At 37.0% G+C, this 24,187-nt stretch overlaps 3 protein-coding genes and 1 long non-coding RNA gene across 5 annotated transcripts; 1 reads left to right on the top strand and 3 right to left on the bottom strand.

The window, feature by feature from the left end:
- Window positions 1-704: 704 nt before the first annotated feature.
- LOC144551272 (xanthine dehydrogenase-like) lies at window positions 705-10,088 on the bottom strand. The gene is made up of 14 exons (XM_078299177.1): window positions 9,805-10,088; window positions 8,396-8,495; window positions 7,934-8,042; window positions 6,292-7,770; window positions 5,830-6,072; window positions 5,230-5,544; window positions 4,724-4,963; window positions 3,991-4,275; window positions 3,328-3,549; window positions 2,718-2,879; window positions 2,367-2,501; window positions 2,031-2,267; window positions 1,229-1,402; window positions 705-1,130 (listed from the first exon to the last, which is right to left on the bottom strand). Exons 1-14 carry the CDS (start codon window positions 9,941-9,943, stop codon window positions 888-890), a joined length of 4,083 nt encoding a protein of 1,360 aa, XP_078155303.1. The 5' UTR covers window positions 9,944-10,088; the 3' UTR covers window positions 705-887.
- Window positions 10,089-14,071: 3,983 nt separating this feature from the next.
- On the bottom strand, window positions 14,072-16,967 carry LOC144551270 (POLLEN-EXPRESSED TRANSCRIPTION FACTOR 2). The gene is made up of 2 exons (XM_078299175.1): window positions 16,413-16,967; window positions 14,072-15,449 (listed from the first exon to the last, which is right to left on the bottom strand). The coding sequence occupies exons 1-2, from the start codon at window positions 16,796-16,798 to the stop codon at window positions 14,255-14,257; spliced, it is 1,581 nt and encodes a 526-aa protein (XP_078155301.1). The 5' UTR covers window positions 16,799-16,967; the 3' UTR covers window positions 14,072-14,254.
- Window positions 15,350-16,387, top strand: LOC144551271 (uncharacterized). The gene is made up of 3 exons (XR_013510792.1): window positions 15,350-15,481; window positions 15,604-15,680; window positions 15,760-16,387. It is a non-coding gene; the product is annotated as an uncharacterized LOC144551271 (long non-coding RNA).
- Window positions 16,968-19,675: 2,708 nt separating the features above from the next.
- LOC144551268 (adenylosuccinate synthetase, chloroplastic-like) lies at window positions 19,676-23,275 on the bottom strand. 2 transcript variants are annotated; one of them, XM_078299174.1, is made up of 5 exons: window positions 23,185-23,275; window positions 22,521-22,895; window positions 21,461-22,153; window positions 20,679-20,990; window positions 19,676-20,078 (listed from the first exon to the last, which is right to left on the bottom strand). In XM_078299174.1, exons 2-5 carry the CDS (start codon window positions 22,827-22,829, stop codon window positions 19,908-19,910), a joined length of 1,485 nt encoding a protein of 494 aa, XP_078155300.1. In that variant the 5' UTR covers window positions 22,830-22,895; window positions 23,185-23,275; the 3' UTR covers window positions 19,676-19,907. The 2 variants fall into 2 exon arrangements, with proteins under 2 accessions (XP_078155300.1, XP_078155299.1); XM_078299173.1 differs by lacking the exon at window positions 23,185-23,275 and having other exon boundaries at window positions 22,521-23,071.
- Between the last annotated feature and the right edge of the window lie 912 nt (window positions 23,276-24,187).

Here is a 24,187-nt window from a genome sequence, read left to right as displayed (position 1 = left end):
TGGTAAAGTTGTGCTTTTCTCTCTTCTCTGAACAAAAGAGGGATCTATAGGGGAGGGGTTAATTAGGGTTGGTAGGATTTAACGGGTTAGTACAGGGATTTAAATTTCGGACCTTATTGACATGTGAACTTTTGGTTTTACCGGAAAAATTATGGTTGTGTACTTGTGTCGGGGTGATTTGGTGCGTCAAATAGTGACACCCGAAAATAATAAATGTTTAATTTGACAAATTATTTATTTCTTTACATAGTAATATTTAATATTTAGACAATAATATTTAATATTTAGATATATACTTGTGTGTAATTCACAATTAAGAAAATAAATCATTTGAAATCACAACCGACTAATTAGAATTTTTTAATCTGCCACATATCTTCTATTTTTTAATAAAATGTAAAATCATAACTTGATAAATTTTACATCAGTTTTAATAGAAAAGACAATAAATTGGATAAATTTGTGAGTTTTAAAAATTTAGAGTGGTAATATGATATTATGAATTTTAGAGGACAAAATACTAAAATTTTAAGTTTGAGGAATGTACATAAAATTCTCTCAATAATTGAATGTTTAGTTTTGAGCGATACCAAAAGATAAGTATTATTTCAGGCGTCAAATTACATGGAACCACAATAACATGCATGGTAGTATGGTACAATCCTCGGTTTAAAGGTGCAATAATATCAAGAAAAATGGATTCAGCCATTAAGATTTACATTATCATGACTCCTAAAGCTGGGAAGAAAACATATTTGAGTTTGTGCTTGTGCTTGTGCTTGTTTCTATACAAGAAACCATAGAACACAAGCTTTATACATAAAACAAACAAAGGCTTATTCCCAGAGAAATGCACAACTATTAGGTGCTCTACTACAGAAGACTTGTCACACACTGAGTTTAGGTCTGAAATCAGCATCTACAAATTTCTCAGTGAACATGTCTAGGCAAGCCATTCGGATGCGTTCAGGTGTCACTGGGTTGTCGAGGTGGAACCACTCGTTATGATTTGAATCAGCCCTGGCTGCTATTATTGCATCTTTAATTGCAAACAAAACACAAGCTGCAAGAAAGAATGGCGGTTCACCAACGGCTTTGGAGGAGTGTATTGCCTTGGGATTTGCCACACCCTGTTTATGAAGTCGGAAAAGGCTAATTTAAGTAAAAGTAGTAGAAAAAAAGGGCTATTAAGATTAAAAAAGACTGTGAATATAAGGCAAAAATGTACCTTAAGAATTGAGACTTTGAATTTGAGAGGGATGTCGTTCACAGAAGGAATCTTGTAAGTCCCGGGTCCACTTGTAAATAAACTACCAGGTCTAATCCACTTGTGAGATGAATCACCCCATTTGAGTTCCTCCAATGCAATCCACCCCATCCCTTGCACAAATGCTCCTTCGATCTAAAATAATGCACAAAATTTAAAGCAAAATTAGGGAAAGGAGAATAATAAGGAAAAGAAGTTAAAGTATGATGATTAATGTGTAGCCTTTGTGAGACCTCTAAACATCATGGGTACAACAAGACGTATGTACTTGCAACATATCACGCTAAAGAAACAATATTCATCCACACTGTCCTTTAATTCTATTTGAAAGATGGTTATTTGCTCTACTTAAAATGGGAATGGAGGGGCATACTTTCAGGGGCAGAACCAGAAAAATTGAGCTGGGGGGGGGGGGGTGTTGGATAAAAGAAGTGCTCAGTAATTTCATTTTATGAGGGGGGCTAATAGTATTTTTTTTTTCGTAAAATTTAAATTTTTTGAAGAAAACTGAAGAAATTTAATTTATAGGGGGTGCTTATCACCCCTTTCCCTCCACTATCTAATTCCACCCCTGCATACTTTCAAGAAACAATGTAGGACTATGAATGACATTCCATGTGCTTTAGATGTAACACAAAACTGATATTTATCATCATGCATGAGCACAAATGATGACATTTGAGATTTTAGGGGCATAGATGAATCTGCAACATAAACATAGTTCCTGCAAAGATTCCAACACAAAATTGCATGTACAGATTACCTGGCCGATATCAATTGCTGGATTAAGAGAACGCCCCAAATCCATGACAACATCAGCAGATAGAGTATGAAAATCTCCAGTTAATGTGTCAATTTCAACCTCAGCAAAGGAAGCGCCATAGGTGAAGTAATTGAAAGGAGTCCCTTTACCGATTTTAAAGTCGAAATTGATACCGGGTGTTACATAGAAGCCATGAGCAGACAGGTCTATTCTCTCAAAATGACACATTCGGGCTAACTGGAAACGAAAGTAAAAGAATTAATAAGTATCAGCACCAGCATAACAATAATAGTTCCTACAGTTAAAAACAACGAATAAAACATGAAAATAAATTACCTCAGCAAAAGAACCATGCTTGTTTCTACTAGCAACAGGTTGCATTCGTGCAACTATTTGCTCACAAGCATCTAAAACAGCAGCCCCATACATGTCTGAACTTGCTGATGCCGCTGTTGGGGATGAATTGGGTACCTAAAGCACATTAAAATATTACATTAATATGTTCTTTTCTGAATAAATTAAAAATAGAATGCACACTATATTTTGCATGGTATCTAAATGGCCAAAAATGGTACTTAGACAAACTAGTACTGATCTGGTAGGTAGCACTAGCAGACTAGCAAAAACCAATATAAGCTGAAATGCCAATTATTGAACGAATCTCTGACAAATAAGAGCTATAATTACCTTATCGGTACTTGTCTCAGATATAAAAACAGAGTTAATAGGGATGTTGAAGCAAGAGGCTGCAATTTGAGCTATTTTTGTGTGGAGACCTTGACCCATCTCTACTCCACCATGTGTCACCAGTACTGTACCATCAGTATATACTTGCACAAGGGCACCAGCCTGGAGCAATTATATCAATCTTTAGAAAATAGTAAAAATAAAAAATCATAATATTTTACATAGAATACAATTCTCCTACCAATTCTACTGATACCTATGAAACTATTCTCTAAATCATCCAAATAATAATTAACCCTCGACAGAAAATCAGCCTACATTCAACGGTAAAACTGTGCTACAATCAGTCCAAAATTGTGTGATAAGAGCCACAAGGGCTAGTGGAGTACGCCTAATTTACCCCCTAAGTGTGACAACTTAATTCAAGGTCACCATTTTCTTGTGACCAAGCAATTAAAGTGTCTAAATCCTGAACTAGCCCTAATTGACACAATACATAAAATGCAGTGTTTGAGCTCAAACCTACTGGCAATGGAGGCGAACTTTTTTTAAACACATGACAATTATACAAAATTAGACTGACTGAAAGAGATGTTGGTGCAAAGGAAACCTGGTTCAAATGTGCGGAAGTGAACGAGATGCCAAATTTGGTGGGCACCATGGCAACACCACGCTTCCTCCAGCGATTCTGACGGTTAAAAGAGGCTGCCTCTTGACGCATTCTCGCAAAATCACAAGATGTTTTCAGTTCGTCCCATACTTGCTTCAATGTGCAATGCTCTACTAACTGACCGTAGTGTGTTTCAAATCCCTCTCCGTGGAAGTTGAGTTCCTGAAAAAAAAATTGTGATATCAGAAGTCAATCTAATCCAGGAATTATGTTACCTTCATAGGCAAAATGGTGAAGCTTCGAGATTTGACTTTACAGAGTTCATCTCCAAAATTAAAATATGAAACTGGAAATGGGTCCTCACCAGTAGTCCAGTATTATATTGGATAAAGCAAAAACTAGATTTAAATAAAATAAGCCCAAAGAACAAATCCTATTCCATTTTTAAGTACCATACCAGATAAATGATAAAACATGCATGATGAGAACTTAAGAACTCAAATTGCCAAACAACACATTGTACCAGTAATCCCCCATCATACCAATGGAATTCCTCCCATTTATCAAGACAAAAATAGATCTTCCCCAATGCATTTAGGTTTCTAACAGAATATCATAACATCACAGAATCCAAATTGGAAAGGTTGCCAAAAAGATGCTGACCCGAATCTCTTCTGCATTTTTCTGAAGCTCCATAGCGACCCGCTCGATCCAATTCTCTGCAATGAGATTGCCTTGCGGAGCACCAAATCCCCTAAAGGCAGTGTTGCTCGGGAAATTGGTGAAGCAAACCTGACCTCTTACTCTCATGTTTGGGATGTCATACACGTTTCCAGACATGAACATAGCACGTTCTAGAACTGATAGGGACAGGTCAAGTGAGTTTCCTGCGTTGTTGTACAATTCCAAATCAAGTGCCACTATCTTTCCCTCGTTTGTGAAACCAACCTGTTAAGAGAAATCAGCATATAATACAAAGTTAATAAAATCCAAGAAGAATAGGGTAACAAATTTCACATCATGTATGCGCAAAGTAGATCTTCCAACAAAATATGACCCCAATATTTAAGTTGTACAGTTCGTACTTTCAAGACAGCATTACGAAATCAATATGATGGTTTAATTCATACTCCATAAGAAATATGAGAGGCTGCTATTTTAACCTTGTAAAATACATTCATTTTCTGTGACTACCCAACTCACAGTCTGGCAACAAAATTTCTGGATGAAGTTGAGAAGATTCTTTTTGCAAATAAAAAAATACGAGGGACTTTCCTGCAGCTTCAAACGAAGTAGGGGTTTTTGTTTTTAACAAATTCCCCATATATATGTGGTACTTTTACATTTATAATATATATAGTGAAGTTGTTTCTATCAGTATAGCAGTTATTTTAACCTTGTATTTGCCAAGGAAGCTGTGCCTATGGCCGGTGATCATCATATCAACATCACGGTCAAGAACGATTTTAACTGGCCGTCTCATATGATATGCAGCCACTGAGGCAGCTGCCGCAATAAACACTGACCTTGTTTCCTTCCCACCAAACCCGCCTCCAAGCCTCTTAGCTTTGCAAACAACTTTTGAAAAGGGAAGGCCTAGCACACGTGCCACGCTCTCTTGATGCTTTTGAGGGCTCTAAAAGTTTAAAAAAAAAAACATAACATTTATAAAAAAGGTGCAATTATAATATCTTCAAGAAAATTATTTACAAGTGTTGGTGACATATCAAGATCAGTCTAACAAGTCAAGCTGAACCGACTCGATCCAGTGGCTACAGAAGTTAATGATAGTCTTGAATTCTTACAGACTAAAGTTGGGTCGTAGATTTTTAATAAAGTTTATGATAGTCTTGCAATCTATGTTCTATCTTTAGGTAGTACTGATAATGTGAAATTGTTTACTTGTGTAGAAGATATCATGTGAATCTCATTTCCTGAATCTACAGTCCAGACCAAACTGCACTGTGGCTCCAAATAGAAATGCTCCTGGCCTCCAACTTGCACCTCTCCCTCTATGATTCTATCACACAAACCTGATCCGAAGCATTTTTCGACATCCCCTTTCTGCATGCATCGTTCTGTGTTTGGATGGAAGCTTCCCGCTTGAATTGCCTCTCTTATGGAAAGAATTGCAGGCAGGTCCTCGTAAGTTATAATAATCTTGTTGGCAGCAGCTTTTGCATTTTCCTGTGTATCTGCCACTACCACACCAATAACCTGTGCACAGTTAGAGACAAAAAAAAAGAACATAATTGCAATTTTGGTCTTTTGACTTTTGTACAACTGTAAAACTAGTATGATTTTCTAAAGTGAAATATTACAATTTCAGTGGTTTCAGCAAATTTCCAATATTGGCACATACAGCAATAATCAGATTTCCCAAAGGAAAAAAAAAGGACAGGAAATATTAGCAAGGGGAAAATCATACAATACATTAGCTCGACAGCAGGACAATTTTGTAACACAAAACATGTCTGTATGGAACAAATTAAATAACAATACCTGGCCAACACAGGTCACTACTTTTGAAGCAAAAAGCTCCTCATCATGAACAATTGGCCCAATTGCATTGCTAGCTGGTACATCACTGGCCAGAAACAAACCCGCAAACCCGGGAGATGATTTTGCAGCCGAATCATCTATGGAAACTATCCTTGCATGCGGCCTTTCGCTTAATAACAGAGCTGCATGTAGAGTGTTAGGAGGTGTTGGTGTGTCATCAGTATATTCAGCCGCACCAGTCACCTAGCAAAAGTTAAAAAACAAAGATAGTACATGTAAAATAAGAAAATAACCTCATGCTAGTAAAAGCAGTGCATAAAGTCTTATGCCAGAATTTACATCTTGTGAATAATTATTTAGCCTTAAAACTAACAGCTAATTATGATAATTTAATCCAGATAACAGCTAATTTTTTTTTTTCTAAATTTGCCCAGATCATGATCAGCACAGTATTTTAACTACCTGAAGATTTGCCGAAAGATGTGGCTTAGGTAGGCCCACGGACGTGCCAACTTGTGACACCTCATAGCTCTGGATTCCGCTAGAGGGAGGCCGTGAATATGGCTCTATAGCTGACAGGTCATGCCTGCTCAACCCCTCCTTAAGCAACCCCTGCTGACTCATCTCATGCCTAACCCACATAAAAAATTTGAAAAAGAAGCTCAGGGTTAGCGATCTCCTGAACTCAACCATTCCACCAGGAGCATCGTCAGAAAGTGACACATCATCTTTCAACAGATCTAGGGCTTCAAGCATCGATTTCTCGTCCCAGATTTTCCCAGACAAAAATTTCATCGCTTTTGAGGCACTTAATGGAACTGCTGCAACACCACCATAGACAAGTGACACATCAGAAACTATCCATTCTCCCTCATCTATCTGTTTCAGATAAACTCGCATGCCAGCATTTACAAGGGCAATGTCATCTTCCCTCCTATGTGCCTGTTTGAACTCCTTGACAAATTCAAAATGCCGGGTCCAGGGGAGAAAAACTGACAAGAGTATCTCGTCCTGCTTGATATCTACCTTTCGGTAACCCAAAAAGAATTCCGTGGCTGGTACACTCCTCACATTTCCCTTGCAGTCGATTATTTGAAATTTAGCACCAGAGGCCATCCAAAGTGGGTTTAGATCTGATATTGGGCTAGCGGTACAAATGTTACCCCCTACTGAGGCCACATTTCGAATCTGTGAACCAGCAAACCATTTTAATTGCCCCAAAATTGCATGGCACGAGGACATTTCATGGGCCCTACGCTCCTCTACCACCTTTTTAAGGGTTTGCTCCAGCCTGGCCAGCCTCACAGATGAGCCGATTTCAATACCGTCTTCTCTCATTTCTAGCACATTTAGTTCAGGCACATGTGTCACTGATATTAAAGCACCATATTGTGCATTTTTAAATTTGGTTTCGATCCCAACCTCTGAGTTACCAATCACGAACTTTGCATCTGGATAGGATTTTTTCAAACTGAGGACATGATCAAGTGATAAAGGCCTGTACCACTTAATGCCCCCAAAACCATTCAATCGAAGTGGAAAAGGAGTCCTCAGTACCAGCTCAGGAGGGAATATTAGCTCTCTCTCATGGTACTTATTCCCGTCAATTTCATTGTATGAAATTGGTTTTGTTTTTTCATTTTTTACCGTAGCTTCACCACAAGAACAAGGTTTCCCTGTGGAGGGACAAATAATGCGGCCATCAGGGGACGCAGCTGGTGATGCATTGCAATATAGAGAATTGTCGGTTTTTGCAAAAACACGAAAAGCATCAATTATTGGTCGGTAGCCAGTACAACGACACAAGTTACCAGCAAGAGACTCTTCGATCTGTGCTCCAGTTGGGGGTTGCTTATTGGATCTTAACAATGCATACATGGACATTATAAAGCCGGGTGTACAGAACCCGCATTGGGACCCATGCGCCTCCACCAGCGACTCCTATATTACCAAAAAACTAATGATATTAAATTGAAGATCAGAGGCAGCCTTCAATTTGGAATTGCATTCATTTGCATCTTTTCTTGTTTCTTATCTAAAAAGCCGGGATTAATACTACAGTTGTTTTAAAATTTTCAAAAATGGGCGGAAAAAGTAAGTATACCTGGATAGGATGTAAACCAAACTTGGAATCTCCAATACCCTCAACTGTAATAATGTGCATTCCCTCCACAGAGTATAAAGGTGCCAGGCACGCATTTATAGCGTAATGCCTGAAAAACCATTATAATCAACTAAGAAGGAAGATGATAATTTACTTATTATACCAACAAATGGAACTTGAGCTGGCTACACTCATCAGGGGCAGAACTAGAAAATTTAGATGGGGGGGTTGAAACGTAAAATGCATAATATGTGAAAATACATACTGTGTAGTTAATGGTATTTGAACCCAAGTTCTCCACAACCACTAAATGGAATTCTAATCACTAGGCTACAAGCACGCATTAGATCCGCCCCTGACATTCATTGATCAAAACTAAAACTAAAGGTGTGGGATCAGTTATCAAAGTCCCAACTAAGCACAAGAAAGCAAAAAGAATAAGCACAGAAACTCAGTTTTTACATTGATTTCTTGGCATCTCGGTCATAGAAAGAAGCCATGACAGTGCAAGCGCCACAACCACCTTCTCCACATCCCAGTTTTGTACCTGTTAATCCCATATCTGGATCCAAACAAAAAAAAAAAATCAAATGTTCAAAACAAACTTCATTATTTATGCCAAAATGCAAGACATTACTGCTGGTCAAATCAGTTCTATACTTGTGTTTTCAAATTCTCAAAGAAACTTATTTTGGTACTTTTAGTATCTTCCTGTATAATATTCAAGGGTTGGGATCCATTAACAATGGGTTAACTTCACAATCTTGATAACCTTTTCAAATCAAGCATAAAGAATTCCCATAAATTTAGGGAAAAAAAAGCTTATAGGCATGTTTGTTGACTTAAAGATTGGTTGTACTTGTATATCGAGTTTCATGCATTTTGAGTGTCATTTGATTTCATCAAGGCAATACATACAGACTATTGCAAATTTCAATTCATTTGATAAACAGTAAAACTTACATCAGATTTCATTATTTCTTATGTGTTTGATGAATATATATATATAGATCGCATTCTAAATGATGGATCTGAAACTTGAATATTATTTGCAACAACTGTCAAGTATTACCATTTTCACTAGATTCCGACCAATTAGTATGACCACCCAATTTTACTACTCCTTCGAAGCGGATTTAATTTTTTCCAGTTATGTAGTGGGCAAAAAGGGACCTTTCTAAAGAAAACATATTATTTGTTTACGCTTTACATAGAGTGATCACAAAACTGAAGTATATTTTGAAAAACATACAGAATATGCTTGTAATCCAACAAAAAAAATTTGTAAAATTATTATCTGCCATAAATTTTTGCCCTTCCCTAACCTACATCACAGCTCCACCCCTGTAGCATACTACAGAAAAGAGTTTTTTGAGCCAACATAATCACACTTATCATATTCGGTTTCATGTGGAATGAAATTAGTTAACTAAGAGGACACTACAAAAAAAAGTACAATTTAATTAACAAAGTTAAAGAACAGGGACAAAAGAAAAAAATTATGATACATTTATAGAGCATCAAATTATGTCAAACCAAGCACTTACAAGTCTTTCTTTAAAAAAAAAACTGATACATTTTAGCAGCCCCGATTGAGAAATTGCAAAAAAAAAAAAAAAAAGTAAGAAAAATAATATGAAGATAAATAAAACAAAGGATAAAAAAGAAAGAAAGTTGCTTCCGTTTCATAATATTCTAACATAACGATTTCGTAACTTCTAATAAACAACCATTAGGCTCTAATCTTAAACTGATTATATGTGTAACTAAGCTCTAATCTAAAATTACGGTTTCATAACCGTATGTTTCCAGAATTTTGAAAAATCAATTAATTAAATTTCCTCAAGCAGAAAAATCCTAGAGAGAGAAACCTCGCAAGTACTGGAGAAGCGTGACATGGGCCAACCCATCTGGCAACACCCGGCGCACGCCGTTCACATACAGTACGGCTTCACTCGACCATTCCACCCCCGCTTCAACCTCCTCGCCTACTATTGTAATGGAACCCATTTTTCCAAATTTCTCTCTTTTCTTCTCTTCTGTTCTACCTCTATAGAAGAATTGAATTAAATTACTCTCGTCTTCACAGACTGAGCTCAGATTGGAGAAGCAAGGAGAGAGATCATAGAAAACGGAAGAGTCCTGTTAGGAAGATAGAGAAGGACAGAGAGTATGATGTATTAAATAAACCTGGTCTGTGGCGGTTAGATACTTGTCCATGTCGGTTCGACATTTGTCTCACAGATTCCTGGGCCCACATGTGAAGGTACTGCGTTCCTTACAGATATAGGCCCTGTCCAACGAAAGTTTTATTGTACTTTCTAATTTATTAAACCGCTGAAATTATCTCCAGTACCTTCTTAGTTCGGTGCGTCTCAGGTAGAACTATCCTCCTGAAATCGACAAACTGGAGGGGTAGGGAGTATTTGTGATTGGCGTGTTGTGAGGGGATCTTTTGGTTGTCTATTAAGGCGATTTGTCTGTTTTGGTGGCGGAGGAAAATTTGAGTCTGGACTTGCGTGCGTACTCTTCCTTGACAATAGTGAAGACTTGCGTACTCTATTTTTCGAGTTAATTTCTCATGTATTTGAAGAGTTACTCAATTTTTTATTTATCCCTATATTCTTTATTATATCTAATATATCTCTCATATTATTTCTTTTTTTTTTTCTTATTTGTCCACAAAATTAATTATTTATATTTAATGAGTCATTTAAATCTATTGTTTCCAATAATATCCTCATCTACATACCCCTTCATTCCCTTGACAGAAACAACGTTATCATGAATTTGTTCATTACTAATAGTCGAGGAAATAGGAATGTGATGAATCTTGCTATCTCCAAGTTCCTTCAGCGTGCTGGGGAGAATCTTCATAAATGAGGGCTTCTCCATTCGTTCTAATTGTAGATATGAGATTGGCAATAGCAATGACTTGGGATTGAGTTGCGTCACTTGGTGCTGTTTTGATAAAGAAGGGAAATTGGGTTGAAGGAAAGGATGTCTCGCTTGCCAAGAAGGAGAGAACTGGTACATGTGCAGTTGTTGCCAATGCATCTATGTAGGAAGGCTCAAAGCCCAAAGGAACCCTGTGGTAAAATGATCAGATGGACCTTCACCGAATTTAACAAATCAAGGGCTACAATAATTTAAAACGAGGTCTGTTAATTTAAATTGTACCCAATTAATTAAAATGTTACTCCAAATCTATAAAAGGAGCATCTGACAACAGTAAAATGGTGCATAAGATAGTAGTGTTGAAATACATTTCGTTTTTGCTGAAATTTGAGTGTACTGGAAATAAGGGTATTAGTGGCAACAATAGATTTAAATAAGTCATTAAATATGAATAATTAAATTTGTGGACAAATAAGAAAGAAAAGACATAGCTGAGAGATATATTAGATATAATGAAGAGTACATAGGTAAATAAGAAAATCGAAGAACTCTTCAAGGGTATATGAGAAATTAACCCTTTTTTATATAAAGACTTGCGTACTTACTCCCGACACATATCCTCTTCAAGGAGTATTCAAATGCCTCTATCATGCCTCCATTTTTAAAAAACTTTAATAACTAAAAATTTAAAACTTAAAAGTCAAAATAAAACCGTTGGATATGATCTACATCATTTTATCTATGCACATGTGAAATATTACGAAACAAATTGTCATCAAGAGATTGTTAAAAATGTACTAATGTGGATAATTTTTAGATGTTGATTTTTTAACTTATTAATTCACATAAAAATAAAATTGAAATGTGATAATATTTTATGAGTATATAGAGAAAATAACATAGATCACATCCTACGATTTTATTTTGACATTTATAATTTAAATTTGAAGTTATTTAAGTTTTTAAAAATAGAAACATGATGGAGGCACAAAAAATAGAGGCATTTGAACCCTCCTCACATTATAAAAGTATTTATATATAGAGAGAGAGGGGTTGGTTAATATCAAAACATTTGTTACAGAATCGTGGTGCAACCAAATGATTTTCCAATTTTCAAAATTCAAACAGTCGATTCAAATCGTTAAATGTGATCTCTATATTAAAATGTACTTGAAACTTTTTTATTATTTATTAAGCATGCATTAAAATCGCTGATTTTAATAAAAAGTGAAAAAATCATGAATAACTGAAAACAACAATCTTAAAACTAGCTTAATAAATAGTAAAAAAATTCAAAAAAAATATAAAATTTAGTCTCCAAGCACATTTGATTATACATTAAATGTTGAACGGTTTGGATCAACCATTTAAACTTTGAAAACATTAAAACCAAAACGTTTGTTTCACGGCCTAGGAACAAACGTTTTTAATATTAACATATGTATATAGCATTTGTTACATTAAATGTACTGCTGTACTAGGTGCGTCCCCAAAATTAACAACAACAAAAATGGGGTACACATGACACGAAACCCTATCATACAACATGTACCAAATTAAAACAAATTAATAGCTAAAAGAACAAAATAACAGCAAAGACAGAGATGTAAAAACAAAAACAAAAACAAACAGCAAGGATCAGATGTTCTTTTTTTTGTTTTGGTTCTTACATGACCCGTAGGCCTACATCATTTCCTCTAAACTAAACACAGGTTCACTGGTACCCCTATTGTCCCATCCATACAATCTCCCCTGGTTAACTAACCTATGCACAGTAGCAAGGCTTTGATGATCCCTGCTGCAGTACAAAGCTTTAATTCTATTGTCTGCCTGTGCTTGAATTGTCCACGCTTTCCAGATTTCTTGAAACGTTCTCCAATCAGTGATGGTTGGTTGCCTGCTGGCTAGTGCTAGAACTGTCTCCTTTGAGTCAGTAAAAGCAATCCCCTCATTACTCCCCATTTCTGCCAGTATTGTGTAGCCTTCCAGTACAGCCCTGGCTTCTGCTTGTGCCGGGCTAATGGCCTGAATTGCCTTGGAGATCCAAAGAACAACTCAGCCATGCTGCATAAAACAGACCCCTATTCCCGCAGAACCATCTGGTGCCCATGAACCATCTACATGACAGGTATACTGGTATAACGGCTGGTTTACATGTGGTATTTTTGACTGTTCCGCCATGACAGCGGCCCTCTTGTGCTGGTTTGATGTCAGATTTCCCATCAGTAACCTGACCTGGCAAGAGTTCATTGTTGCTTTATAGAGAGCACGGAATGCCCCAATAGATTGCTGTTTGGCGCCGTACATGGCTTCGTTCCTACTTTGCCACACTGCCCAAGCAGTACAAACAAAGGAGCATGTGTCAGTATCAGAGAGTACAGCGGCCATGTTTTGAATTGTCTCCCTGAAACTGTCCACCAGGTTATCAGTTCTCACTGCGAGAGTAGAAACCAGCCATGCCCTTTTAGCAAACTCGCAATGATTCTGGCTCCTTGTTGCATAGCTGACAGAGAGGAGAGACTTGGCGGATTCTTGATGCCAGTACCACCTTACTGGCAGAGCCCCATGAACTGCTCTCCAGATGAAGAGCTTGAGTTTAGGGGGTGAGTTGTGTACCTCACCACTACCACTCCCAGAACGTCTTGTCAGTTGGCTGCCCTATGGATCCTTTGAGTAACTGGAAAGCCTTTTTCACAGAAAACCTTCCATCTTTTGCATATGTGAAGATGAGAGTGTCAGGCACCATCTATGAATTACAAAAGCTGCCCCTCCTCTATGTGGGTCCAAATAAGAACCATCTATGAAGCACTGTACCAGCATCGTGTACCTGAGAGTGATCAAATTCAGCAGTAGCACAATGTAGCTTGTGTTTCAGAGATTGTGCCAGTTGCGCGCTAGCTACCAGTTGACTGATCATATGGTTGACTTGCAGGAGGTTTAGAGAGTTGGCTCCATACAGGCGCGCACATCGGGACTTCCATATTACCCACGGAATTATGACTATCAGGCCTTTAAACTGTGCTCCCATAATTTTCCAAAGATTCATCAACATTTCATAAACTTGGTAGTTTTGTGAACAACTTGTTTGAAGAAAATCTTTTTCGATCCTTTCCCTTCTCGTAATCAATGGCATAAAATAAAATGCAAAAGACCAAAAAATCTCAGCAGGAATTTTTTATAATGTATACCAATATACGTTAAGCACATATACAAAGACAAATTCAAACCTACATTTCAAAATTTGTCACAATTCATTAGTATACACTATATATTATCAATATTCCTTGAAAGAAGCAAGTTAATCAAAATGCCTTCAAACAGCCTCTATAACTTAAAGAAGAAAGGGTCAGTCCTTTTAACCTCACATATTCCACAAAAAAAATCATGCTAAAAAAATTCTATACGAAAAAAAAATAATAGTTATCATCCAAATACGTGTAAATCCAACAATCGTTTATACTGCCCCTCTTCAATCTCGGCCTCGTTCACACCATGCAATAGCAAAAGCTCGATAATGCGATCCTCCCAGTCGACACCATCAATGGCACCTTTCCTCTTTCGCTCTGGCTTCTCTCTCTTCCCGCAAACTGGTTCTTCAACAAAATTCACTACTTCCAAACTATGAGACCTCGTCCTGACCTTGTCAATTCGGCATTTAGCAGCCCTGATTCTCTCTCTCCTATGTTCACGCAACTCCAAGCCAGTCACAAAAGACGGTGGAGGTGCATCAAAACCCAGATTAATATCCCGAATCTCATCGGTTGTCATTTTCTTGCGAGATTTCCACCTCCTTTCATCCAATTTATTGACCCAACAATTAATTTGATACGTATGGTCATAACACCTTTTCCTCTTCTCTGGACCTTTTCCAATCACACCAGAACTCTTCAAATCATTTATCCTTTCTCTGACATTTCGGTACGCATTTGATAAGCACTCTGCAGATAACTTTCCGTTCTCCAAATGTCCACCCCCCTCTCCAATTCTATTCCTTTTTTCACTGATTTTAAAATACTCTGCTTCCTCCTCACGGACTGGCAAATTACAATCATTCAAAAAATCATCTGTATCAATAACGACATTATCTGATAATTGATCTGATGGGTCAGATTCAGACTTCAGCTCCATCAGCCGTATCAGCAACGGAGCACTTTGCACGACATTCTTTCCCGTCAGGTCAGCGCCCCACGGCACCAAAACCCTAGAAGCATGAGCTAGGGTTTCAACCAACTCCTTATACCGAGTTTGGCTGGTCGAAACCACAGCACCCATCTCAGCTGCAAAGTCATCCACAGATACTGAGGCAACACCATTGGCCTGAGCAGCCAGGGTGGCAACAGCTGCGAGCAGCGGACGGGGGTGGCGGCCGGTGGATAGGGACCACTTAGTGGTGCAATCAAGAAGGAACTTGGCTTGGCCGATGATTTCTTCTAATCTGTCAATGTCTGGTAAGAGCTGAGAGGTGCGAAGGAAATTATCGAGAGCCATGCCATTGTTGAACTCTGGGAGCGGAGCGAGGTGGAGGTGGCATGAGATTCTCTTGACAAGGTCGCCGAGGTCATGCGGGTCACAGGCACCTGCATCGGCAGCTTCATCCAAATAAAGCGGGAGGCTGTGCCTGTGTTGGTAATAAAAAAATGACATCTTAAAGTCAGGAGAATAAGACTGCTGGTAGTTGTAAGAATCATGCAGAAGATTTCATGTGATGTAAAATACAATATCAGTCTGGTTTGGTCTAGTACCGACAACGTACCAACTATATCTTCTTAAAGTTTTAGGAGAGTAAGACTGTTGGTAGTTAAAAGAATCATGTAGAGGATTTCATGTGCTGTAATACAATATCAATCTGGTTTGGTCTAGTACCGACAATGTGGTAGTTATAAGAACAATGCAGAGGATTTCATGTGCTGTAATACAATATCAGTCAGGTTTGATCTAGTACCGACAATGGACCAACTAAATCTTGACATATACCAGTTTATCCTGATGAAAATAAGTTTTGCAGCTTTTGTTGGATAGACACAATTAAGAAAACACTGTAACTGCATATTTTTCAGTAACAAACTAACAACTGTATCGAAATAAAGCCTGTAATTGTACACTACAACCGTACTGGTTTGTATTGGTCAATAGCATATGAATTCCTGCTCCCAGAGACTTTAGTTTCTTTATAAAGATTGATGCATGTTAAGTGCTAATCTTCTCTTAGTTGCCAAAAGAACAAAGCAGTGCCAATTCTCCATAAAGAAACTGAAATTGAACGAACCCCCAAAGAACTCGCACACATAAAGTTATGTCTTCATGAGTTTTATATAATTGTATATTTCAGTGACAAATGTATGTAAATATAGCATGTAATTCAGTAATTGCACACTACAACCATCGTGGTTTGTATTGGTCAATAGCATATGAATTGTCCCAAAGATTTTCATTTCCTTCTAAGATTGATGCATGCTAAGTGTTAATCTTCTCTTAGTTGCCAAAAGTGTAAATCAGTACCAATTATTAATAAAAAAAATTGAAATTGAATGAACCCACAAAGAACCCGAACTCAAGACAAATATAATTTTTGTCATATTACCTACGAGCAATAATATAACAGCAAGCAGCACAGAGAGCCGGAAGAAACGCCGATTCCCTCGTGGCCAACTCTCCATCGGTGGCGTCGCGCGCCAGCTGGAGCGCCTCTTGGGACATTGAAGTCGAGAGGCCGAGGCGGGACGCAAAAAACCTCAATTCGGCAGTGGCATCGTTGATCTTGCGCTCGCGAAAGGTTTGATCGGGGCGCACGAGGCAGTAGGCGGAGAGGTCAAGAGCACCGTCCGAAGTGAAGGCCATCTGGTGCACAAAGTCGTTCGACGGAGGACTCAACTCCGCGCCACAGCCGAGGCATATGTGTGCCCCCGTGTCTTCGTCCGTTATCACGGTGGCGTCCGGGTCGCACGTGCGGCAGCTCGACGCCGCCATGGAAGAAGCTTGGGGTTTTGTTTGACTGTTTACAAAGAAGAGGATATGCTAGGTCAGGCCATAAAATTTTCTCCTTCGCGGAATTTGTTACGTTGGCCCTAGCTGCTTCTTCGCCTCAATCAGGCTTCCACTGAGATCCTCAGCGGCTCAGCCTTTTCAACCCTCAATCAGACTTGGGGGCGGTGGGACTGGAGGTGAGGTCGGGAGGGGAAGGGAAAGAGGGATTGACGGAGAGAGAAAAAAATTTAGCTCAAGATTCGGGAGTCTTCCTTTTAATCTCATCCGTTGATCATTGTCTGTTGTTTATATACAAATTGTTAGATTTGGAGAATAAAAAACGGAAGCAGTGAAATCCTCCCCGCAAAAATCTTTCCAAGGAAATAAATCTGCTGTTATTTTAATAGAATAACAGAGACCTGTTATTCCGACCCCAACCTATGATTTTCGTTAAGATTCGTACATTAATATTCTATACGCGAATCACAAAGAACAATTTTTCAAAATAAATTAATGAAATCAACAGTTAAGATCAGAATAACAGGTTCCTGAATGGAATAACAGCAGATTTATTTCCCTTTTGGAAATAAAAATGAAGAAAAATACATTATTTAATTAATTATTTTTTATATTCCTGATAAAAGAAGCATCTCCAAAAAGGCAAAAGAATATTGTCATCGATCGACTATAAAAAAGTCAAAAAATAGGCTAAAAAAAATTGAAATTGCGAATTTCCTCCCTCTAAAATTTATAATATCATATTAACTCTTCTAGTTTTCAAAAGGTCACAAATTGATTCAATTATAGACTTTTCTATTAATGCTAATTTTAAATGTATAGAATACTCATTTTTTTATCAAAAAAAAGTATGTAACATCTTTAAGAGTCTAATTGGTCGTTTTGAAAAAAAATTTATTTATTTTCATATTTGTGATGCAAACACAAACATATATCCGAAAAACATATTAATGAATAATGACAAAGCAATGATTGCAGACTTGCAGTGCGTTAATAAGTCAATACGTCTTGTTAGTTGCTCAAATACGTATGTTAATTACAATTTTTAAAATGTTAATTTCACATGTTCGTTGGTTATTTACACACTTGTTTACTTCTTTACACTTCTGTAATGACCATTTTAATTGTTAAATCATCTGATACAAATTCACAAGTAAACTTGATAAATTAACATAAAAAAAACATGCAATTAACAGATAAAATTTAAAAACAACAAATAAAAATAGGCTATTAACAAATAAGTTTGTTCAATTTACAACTTAGCTGTGTCCCTAGACATTTATCTGTTTTGATTCTTTCTGACCCAAAGATTCAGTTCTTAATTAAGAACTTTTAATCATTCAAATTATACATAATTGTTAAAACCACCATTGAAGTGTTCATAGTTAAAACATCGTTTGCTGAAATTTCCTCTTCAAAATTCTCCTAAAAATGACCAAAAATAAGCATTAATTCAATAATTAAGTACGAAAAGTACGCGCAAATGTCCTTTCTCAAAATGTCTTTACAACATAATTTCATAACACTCATTTTTTTCCATAAATAAATTTAAATAACCAAAAAGTTTAAAGATCAAATAAATTGTGAGATGCATTGGTAGGAAAAAAAATGCGAAGGAAGATCATATAGAGCACATGAGTTGTTTGTATTACTTGAAGGGAGAGAAAGAAGGAAGTGTTATTTTGTGAAAAATAAGCAAGTGTAATTTCTAATTCTTACACTAATTTATTGAAGAAACAAAGAATTTATGAAGTGGCGATTCAAAGTCTTATAAATTTTGAAAATAAAAAATGAAACAAAAATAAAAAAAAAATCTTTAAAAAGAAGAAGAAGATAAAGATCCAACTAGAACATACCAAAATATCAGAGGAGATGAGAGACACAAGTAAATGCAAATTGAATTTATCTTGAAAAATATTTTACATAAGAAGGGAAAAAAGAAAGAAAGAATGTATAAGGCTAAATTTTACTTGTTTTTTCTACAAAATAGAGATCAACAAAAATAACAGTTGAAGAACATTTTTCAAATCTTAAATAAGAGAAGTCTATTTGCTAAGAAAAGCAAAACATTCTTGCTATTTAATTTAGGTCCTGTTCGACGCTGACGTGCTGTTATTGTGCACATAGAAAGAAAAAAATTCAGTTTAATTAATTTTTTTTACCAGACACTCTGAGCCTTATCATCTCTATATAAAAATCTATGTTCTAATCAAAAATAAACTATTTGGTTAATAATCTAGAAGAACCTGTATATTTCCAGGTACCGCATTCAAAACAATGAGCTCCCAGCCGAGCGATTGAAAATCATGCCTATTTAGCTATAAGGGTCCGTTTTAAGAATCGTGCCAGATTAAAACTGACGACTTAATAAGTCTCATTCTACATTTCTACTCAATCAGGTATTGACGGCTCAGTACGCTTCTTCTTTTTACTTTTCCTTTGTCTTTGAATTTCAAAAATGATGAAAAATAATTGTACTAAAATGACATATAGATCTTCTTCTTTTTTTACTGTGCGACTCTGTACTGTACTTAATATAAAATTTTATAAATTTTGCACGTCAACACAGTACTCGTAAAATAATTTGAATTCAACAGCTTAATTCATCGTTTTAAAGCCAACCCAATGAACTCTAGAATTAAATTTGTTAAACTTTAGGAGCACAAGTAAATAACAGCTTCACTCCATAAAAAAAAATCTCTAATCATTTTGTGTTGCCAGGGATCAAAGAAATTAGACATTTAGCAGCAACCTACTCGCCAGTAGTTACCTATTTGAACTCCGAAACTAAATTGCATAAAACTAATAAAAACAAAGAACCTGAGAAGAACTCAAATCCTAGCGAAATAAGAAAACAGATTATGTTAAACCTATGTTCCTTCACTAGCAGATATTATTATCAGAACAACTTACGGTGCTCAAATTATTGCAAGCAACAAGAACAAATCACTGCTAACAGTAACGCATTCTAAAATTCCAATGCTGCTGATCAAAATCACCAAAATTCTCAGAAATATAGAATTAACAATGGCCTCTCCCGGATCAAATAAAATAATTATACTGAGGTTACATCTCTTTGGCTGGAATAATTAGATCATTTGACAATAAGAGCGTCGCGACCTGGCCCGACACCAATGTAATGGATCGGAACACCGACTACCTCTTCTATCCTCTCCACGTAATTACGTGCAGTTTGAGGGAGGTCATTGTAATTTCTCACAGATGATATGTCACTCTCCCAGCCTGGAAGAACCTCATAGTTGACCTAAAATTGTGAAAATTGAACCTATATAAACTAATGACCTCAACATCAATAATTTGCTTTAACTGCCAACTACCAACCCTAAACAGCCGCTTCCTTTTTTCAAATTTAGTAGGATTAAAATGCCCCATTGTTTACATCCTTATCTCCATTTTTAAGTCCAAACAGTCGATCCGAACCGCTTGACATGATCTTTACATTAAAATGTGTTTGGAGACCAAACTTCATATTTTTTCGAAATTTTTTACTATTTTTTTAGATAGGTACAAAAGCACTGATTTTGGATGGTCCAGAATCTTCTCAAAAACAGTGATTTTGTACCCATTTGAAAAAATAGTAAAAAAATTCAAAAAAAATATAAAATTTGGTCTCGAGGCACATTTTAATATGGAGATCATATTGAGCAGTTCGGATCAACTGTTTGGACTTTGAAAACGGAGATAAGGATGTGAGGCATGATCGGGGCACCAAAACAATGGGGCATTTTAACCCTACTCAAAAACCTCACACAAAAACTACATCAAATGACAGCTCAACACCAGCAATTCCATAAAAAACTACCCTTGTAAAACCCAGCAGAGATAAAGAGTATAGTTGACATACCTGTATTTCCTCTAAAAGTTCCAAATCTGCCGGGAACGACTCAACTCTCTCTCCACCCAATTTGTGATAAGAAACCCCCAGCTTAATCTCAGGGAGGCCTGAGAGGACATCAAGTTTAGTAAGGTTAAGAGAAGAGAAACCATTGATCTGACAACAGTACTTCAGTGCTACGAGGTCAAGCCAGCCGCACCTCCTTGGACGGCCAGTCGTTGTGCCGAACTCCATTCCGGCCATTCTCAATGTATCTCCGGCCTTGCCAAGAATTTCTGTTGGGAAAGGCCCTGAACCTACTCTTGTAGTGTATGCTTTGACCTATGACATTGGAAGCAAAATATTCTCTCAGTGCAACTCTTTCAGGAGAGGAAAATGAAACCATTTAGTGTACCTTTATGGTCTACTACAGCACTCGACATAATATGTTTGTTTGATCAAAGACACTGTTATATTTTTATATAGTATATCCTCTTTGTCGTAACAACACTTGGGTGTTATTTGCCAAATGTTGTCTGAAGGATATCCTCTTTGTCGTAACAATTAACCCACAATATTGGTTTATTAATAATTTTTGAAAAACCATGAAATTTTAAATTAAAATAACCATTGGTTAACAGTAAATGGTTCTGGTACATATCAGTCAGGGACAGATAACAGTACCTGCAACTGATACCAGATCAGATTATTGGTTAATTTTTCATTAGAACATCTGTACAACGTCCCAGTACTGAATTTCTGAAATGGTTAAAAAGAGAAAAAAATAAGAAGAAAAAAAAAAAAAAACTCACCACTCCAATAAGATCACCAATGCTTCTTGGTGAGATACCAAGACCTGTACAGATGCCACCAGCTGAAGGACTTGAAGAGGTGACAAACGGGTATGTACCAAAATCTATATCTAACATAGTAGCCTGACCTCCTTCAACCAAAAGCTTCTTCTTTTCTTCAATCGATTTATTCATAAAATACACTGTATCAGTGATAAACGGCTCCAACTTGTCCGCAAGTTGTTTGTACCTTTCCATCTCCTCCCTCAAATAAAACACATCATAATCAAATCCCTTAAACCGCATTGATGCATCTCTCAAAAGAACATCTAACTTGTCCTTGAAAGTATCCATGTGCCGCAAGTCACAGACCCGCAACCCGTTCCGGGTCGCTTTGTTGGAATAGCATGGCCCTATTCCGCGTTTAGTGGTTCCAATGAGAGAGTTGGCAAGCTCGGCCTCCCTCAAACCGTCGACAGTTTGGTGGAAGTCAAACAAGAGGTGAGCCCGGTCAGAGACAAGGATCCTTCCTCCACAAGAAACACCATTGGATTCAAGACCCTCGATCTCTTTGAAGAAACCGGGTAGGTGAATCACAACCCCGCTACCAATAACACACATAGTCTCTTCATTTAGAATTCCTGATGGGATCAGATGCAGCGCGAACTTTTTTCCCTCCGAGTTGTAAATTGTGTGACCCGCATTTGCTCCTCCCTGAATACATAAAGATACAATAACTTTGATACACCAATTTAAATTTAAAATTTCTATGGTATATTAACAAGACATAAATCCTACTTAAAAAGGAGAAAAGGTAACTTTTTTTTTTTTTTCAAACTTCTGTTCTAAAAGTTTTCTCTAGTTTAGACAACCAATCATCCGAACCCATAGCCAGATACCCGGACTATTTTGTTTGTACATCCAAACCATATAGGATATTCAACTATTTGTATGACCAGCAAAACATAAAGGATACTCAGACTATTCAAATCGGAATTTGTACTGGCTCATAATTCTTCACTGAATAAGTACTGACCTAGCAAAGTTCTTGGCAGGAAAACTAAATTAAAATTCATATAACCTGACAGCGGGCGACAATATCAAAGTTCTTGGCAAGAATATCAACAAGTTTCCCTTTCCCTTCATCTCCCCACTGGGAACCGAGAACACCTGAAACCTGACTAAGCGACCCCACCCTGTCAGCATCACTGCCAGTGACCCCAACTTTCTCAGCCGCCAGTGCCGCCTGTGGTGGGATCCACCTCAACGGACTCATCCGGGTCCACCTGGGCCCAGCTGAGGGCATTAACCGACCACCCTGATGCTTATTTTGGGAGAAGAGGAATGGAGAGGATGAAGCTTCGAAAGCCACCATAGAAGATAAACTCATGGTGTTAGAAACTGGATAAAGTGTACTGTGGACCTTTCAGCCTTTCGTTCCTTCTGGGTTATTACTCTGCTGATCAGATAATAAAAAAAGAACAAAATCAATCTGATTATGTAACAGTAGTGCTATATTAAGAGCTTGAAAGTGGAGGGAAATAAATCTCCTGTGATCATTCTCGCGAATAAATCAATTGAAATGAAGAGAAGGGGAAAGCAAAAGTAGTCTAAATAAACTAGCTACTGGACATTTGCATCATTAGTAGGGGCATATCAGCGAAACTCAAAATCCTAGTTATTATCAGAAAAAAAACAAAGGTACGGATGAGAGAAGAGGGTTTCATAAAGGAGAGAGAGCGCACTGGCAGAGGAGGGCCAGTGAGAGAGGCGGCGGAGCACGCAGGAGTCAGGACCTTTGGTAAAAGAAGAGTGAGGAAGCGGATTGATTATAAAGCAATTAAGATCCGATTTGGGATAAGCTAAAAAAAAGGGTGTTATTTTCAACAATGCTTTTATAATATTGAACGGTGAGAAAAGTTTTGCTCACCAAATATTTATTTTGTCTTTTATCCTCTCTCTTCGTTATCAATTTCATTTAATACAAAATCAACAAAAAAAAAATAATAAAGAAAAGAACTTTCCACACACACAATCTGTTCGGATTCATTTAGTTACATAAAATAAAAACTAAAAAAGAAATAAAAAGGAGTAAATAAGAACGGTAGCTGGGGCATGGAATGTAAACAAAATCAAAAGAATAAAATATTACAATATTCATTTTGAGACGTCGTCTATATTATTCATTGTTGAGTAACATCTTTAATACTGACTGGTACATGATAAATTTGTAAGTAGCCTCCAATTCTTTTATATTTTTTCTTACTCACATTTATGTTGATTTTTGCAAACCAGTGGTTGGTGAATTGAGTGCTCAATACATGTTTATCACCAGGGCGTATCAGCACATAATAACGATGCATTTGAGATGATATCGTAGATTATTTGTAAAAACTAAAAATACAATATTACTAGTGAAGTGCTTGATCCGATTTTTGTTTTTTACCATCTTCAAAAACAAAAAAAACCAATTAATCTTTTTTTCTGAATAATATCATTTTTATCAGGATTGTAGATTGAAACTGCAGACCTATTGCTTGTACCGTTTTTCAAACAGCAACTCCACATAGGTACCGCAGCTTGGCTCTATTGACTTGTACTGAGTTTCAAACGTCAACCCCAAATTGGTAGTGCCAACCTTTTTTTTTTTTTTGTTCTGAAATTCGAACAAAATAGTGGATCTCATGTTCAATCTAAACTAAAAATAAAATAGCTTGTTTTGAGAGCGTAGCTTCCCGTAACAATCTA

This window comes from Carex rostrata, chromosome 3 (genome assembly GCF_964058835.1).
Source record: "Carex rostrata chromosome 3, lpCarRost1.2, whole genome shotgun sequence".
NCBI classification, from domain to species: domain Eukaryota; kingdom Viridiplantae; phylum Streptophyta; class Magnoliopsida; order Poales; family Cyperaceae; genus Carex; species Carex rostrata.
Note: the sequence above shows the minus strand (reverse complement) of the source record. Positions and strands in the feature narration are given on the sequence as shown.

Coding starts and splice junctions, on each gene's coding strand:
- LOC144551272 (XM_078299177.1), bottom strand. CDS start 9,943: ATGGGTTCCATTACAATAGTAGGCGAGGAGGTTGAAGCGGGGGTGGAA. Junction 6,073..6,291: donor ATCTTTCGGCAAATCTTCAG/GTAGTTAAAATA, acceptor AACTTTTGCTAG/GTGACTGGTGCGGCTGAATA. Junction 4,276..4,723: donor GCTTCCTTGGCAAATACAAG/GTTAAAATAACT, acceptor TTCTCTTAACAG/GTTGGTTTCACAAACGAGGG.
- LOC144551268 (XM_078299174.1), bottom strand. CDS start 22,829: ATGAGTTTATCTTCTATGGTGGCTTTCGAAGCTTCATCCTCTCCATTC. Junction 22,154..22,520: donor ATATTGTCGCCCGCTGTCAG/GTTATATGAATT, acceptor TTATGTATTCAG/GGAGGAGCAAATGCGGGTCA. Junction 20,079..20,678: donor AACTTTTAGAGGAAATACAG/GTATGTCAACTA, acceptor TCACAATTTTAG/GTCAACTATGAGGTTCTTCC.
- LOC144551270 (XM_078299175.1), bottom strand. CDS start 16,798: ATGGCGGCGTCGAGCTGCCGCACGTGCGACCCGGACGCCACCGTGATA. Junction 15,450..16,412: donor TGTTATATTATTGCTCGTAG/GTAATATGACAA, acceptor TTACCAACACAG/GCACAGCCTCCCGCTTTATT.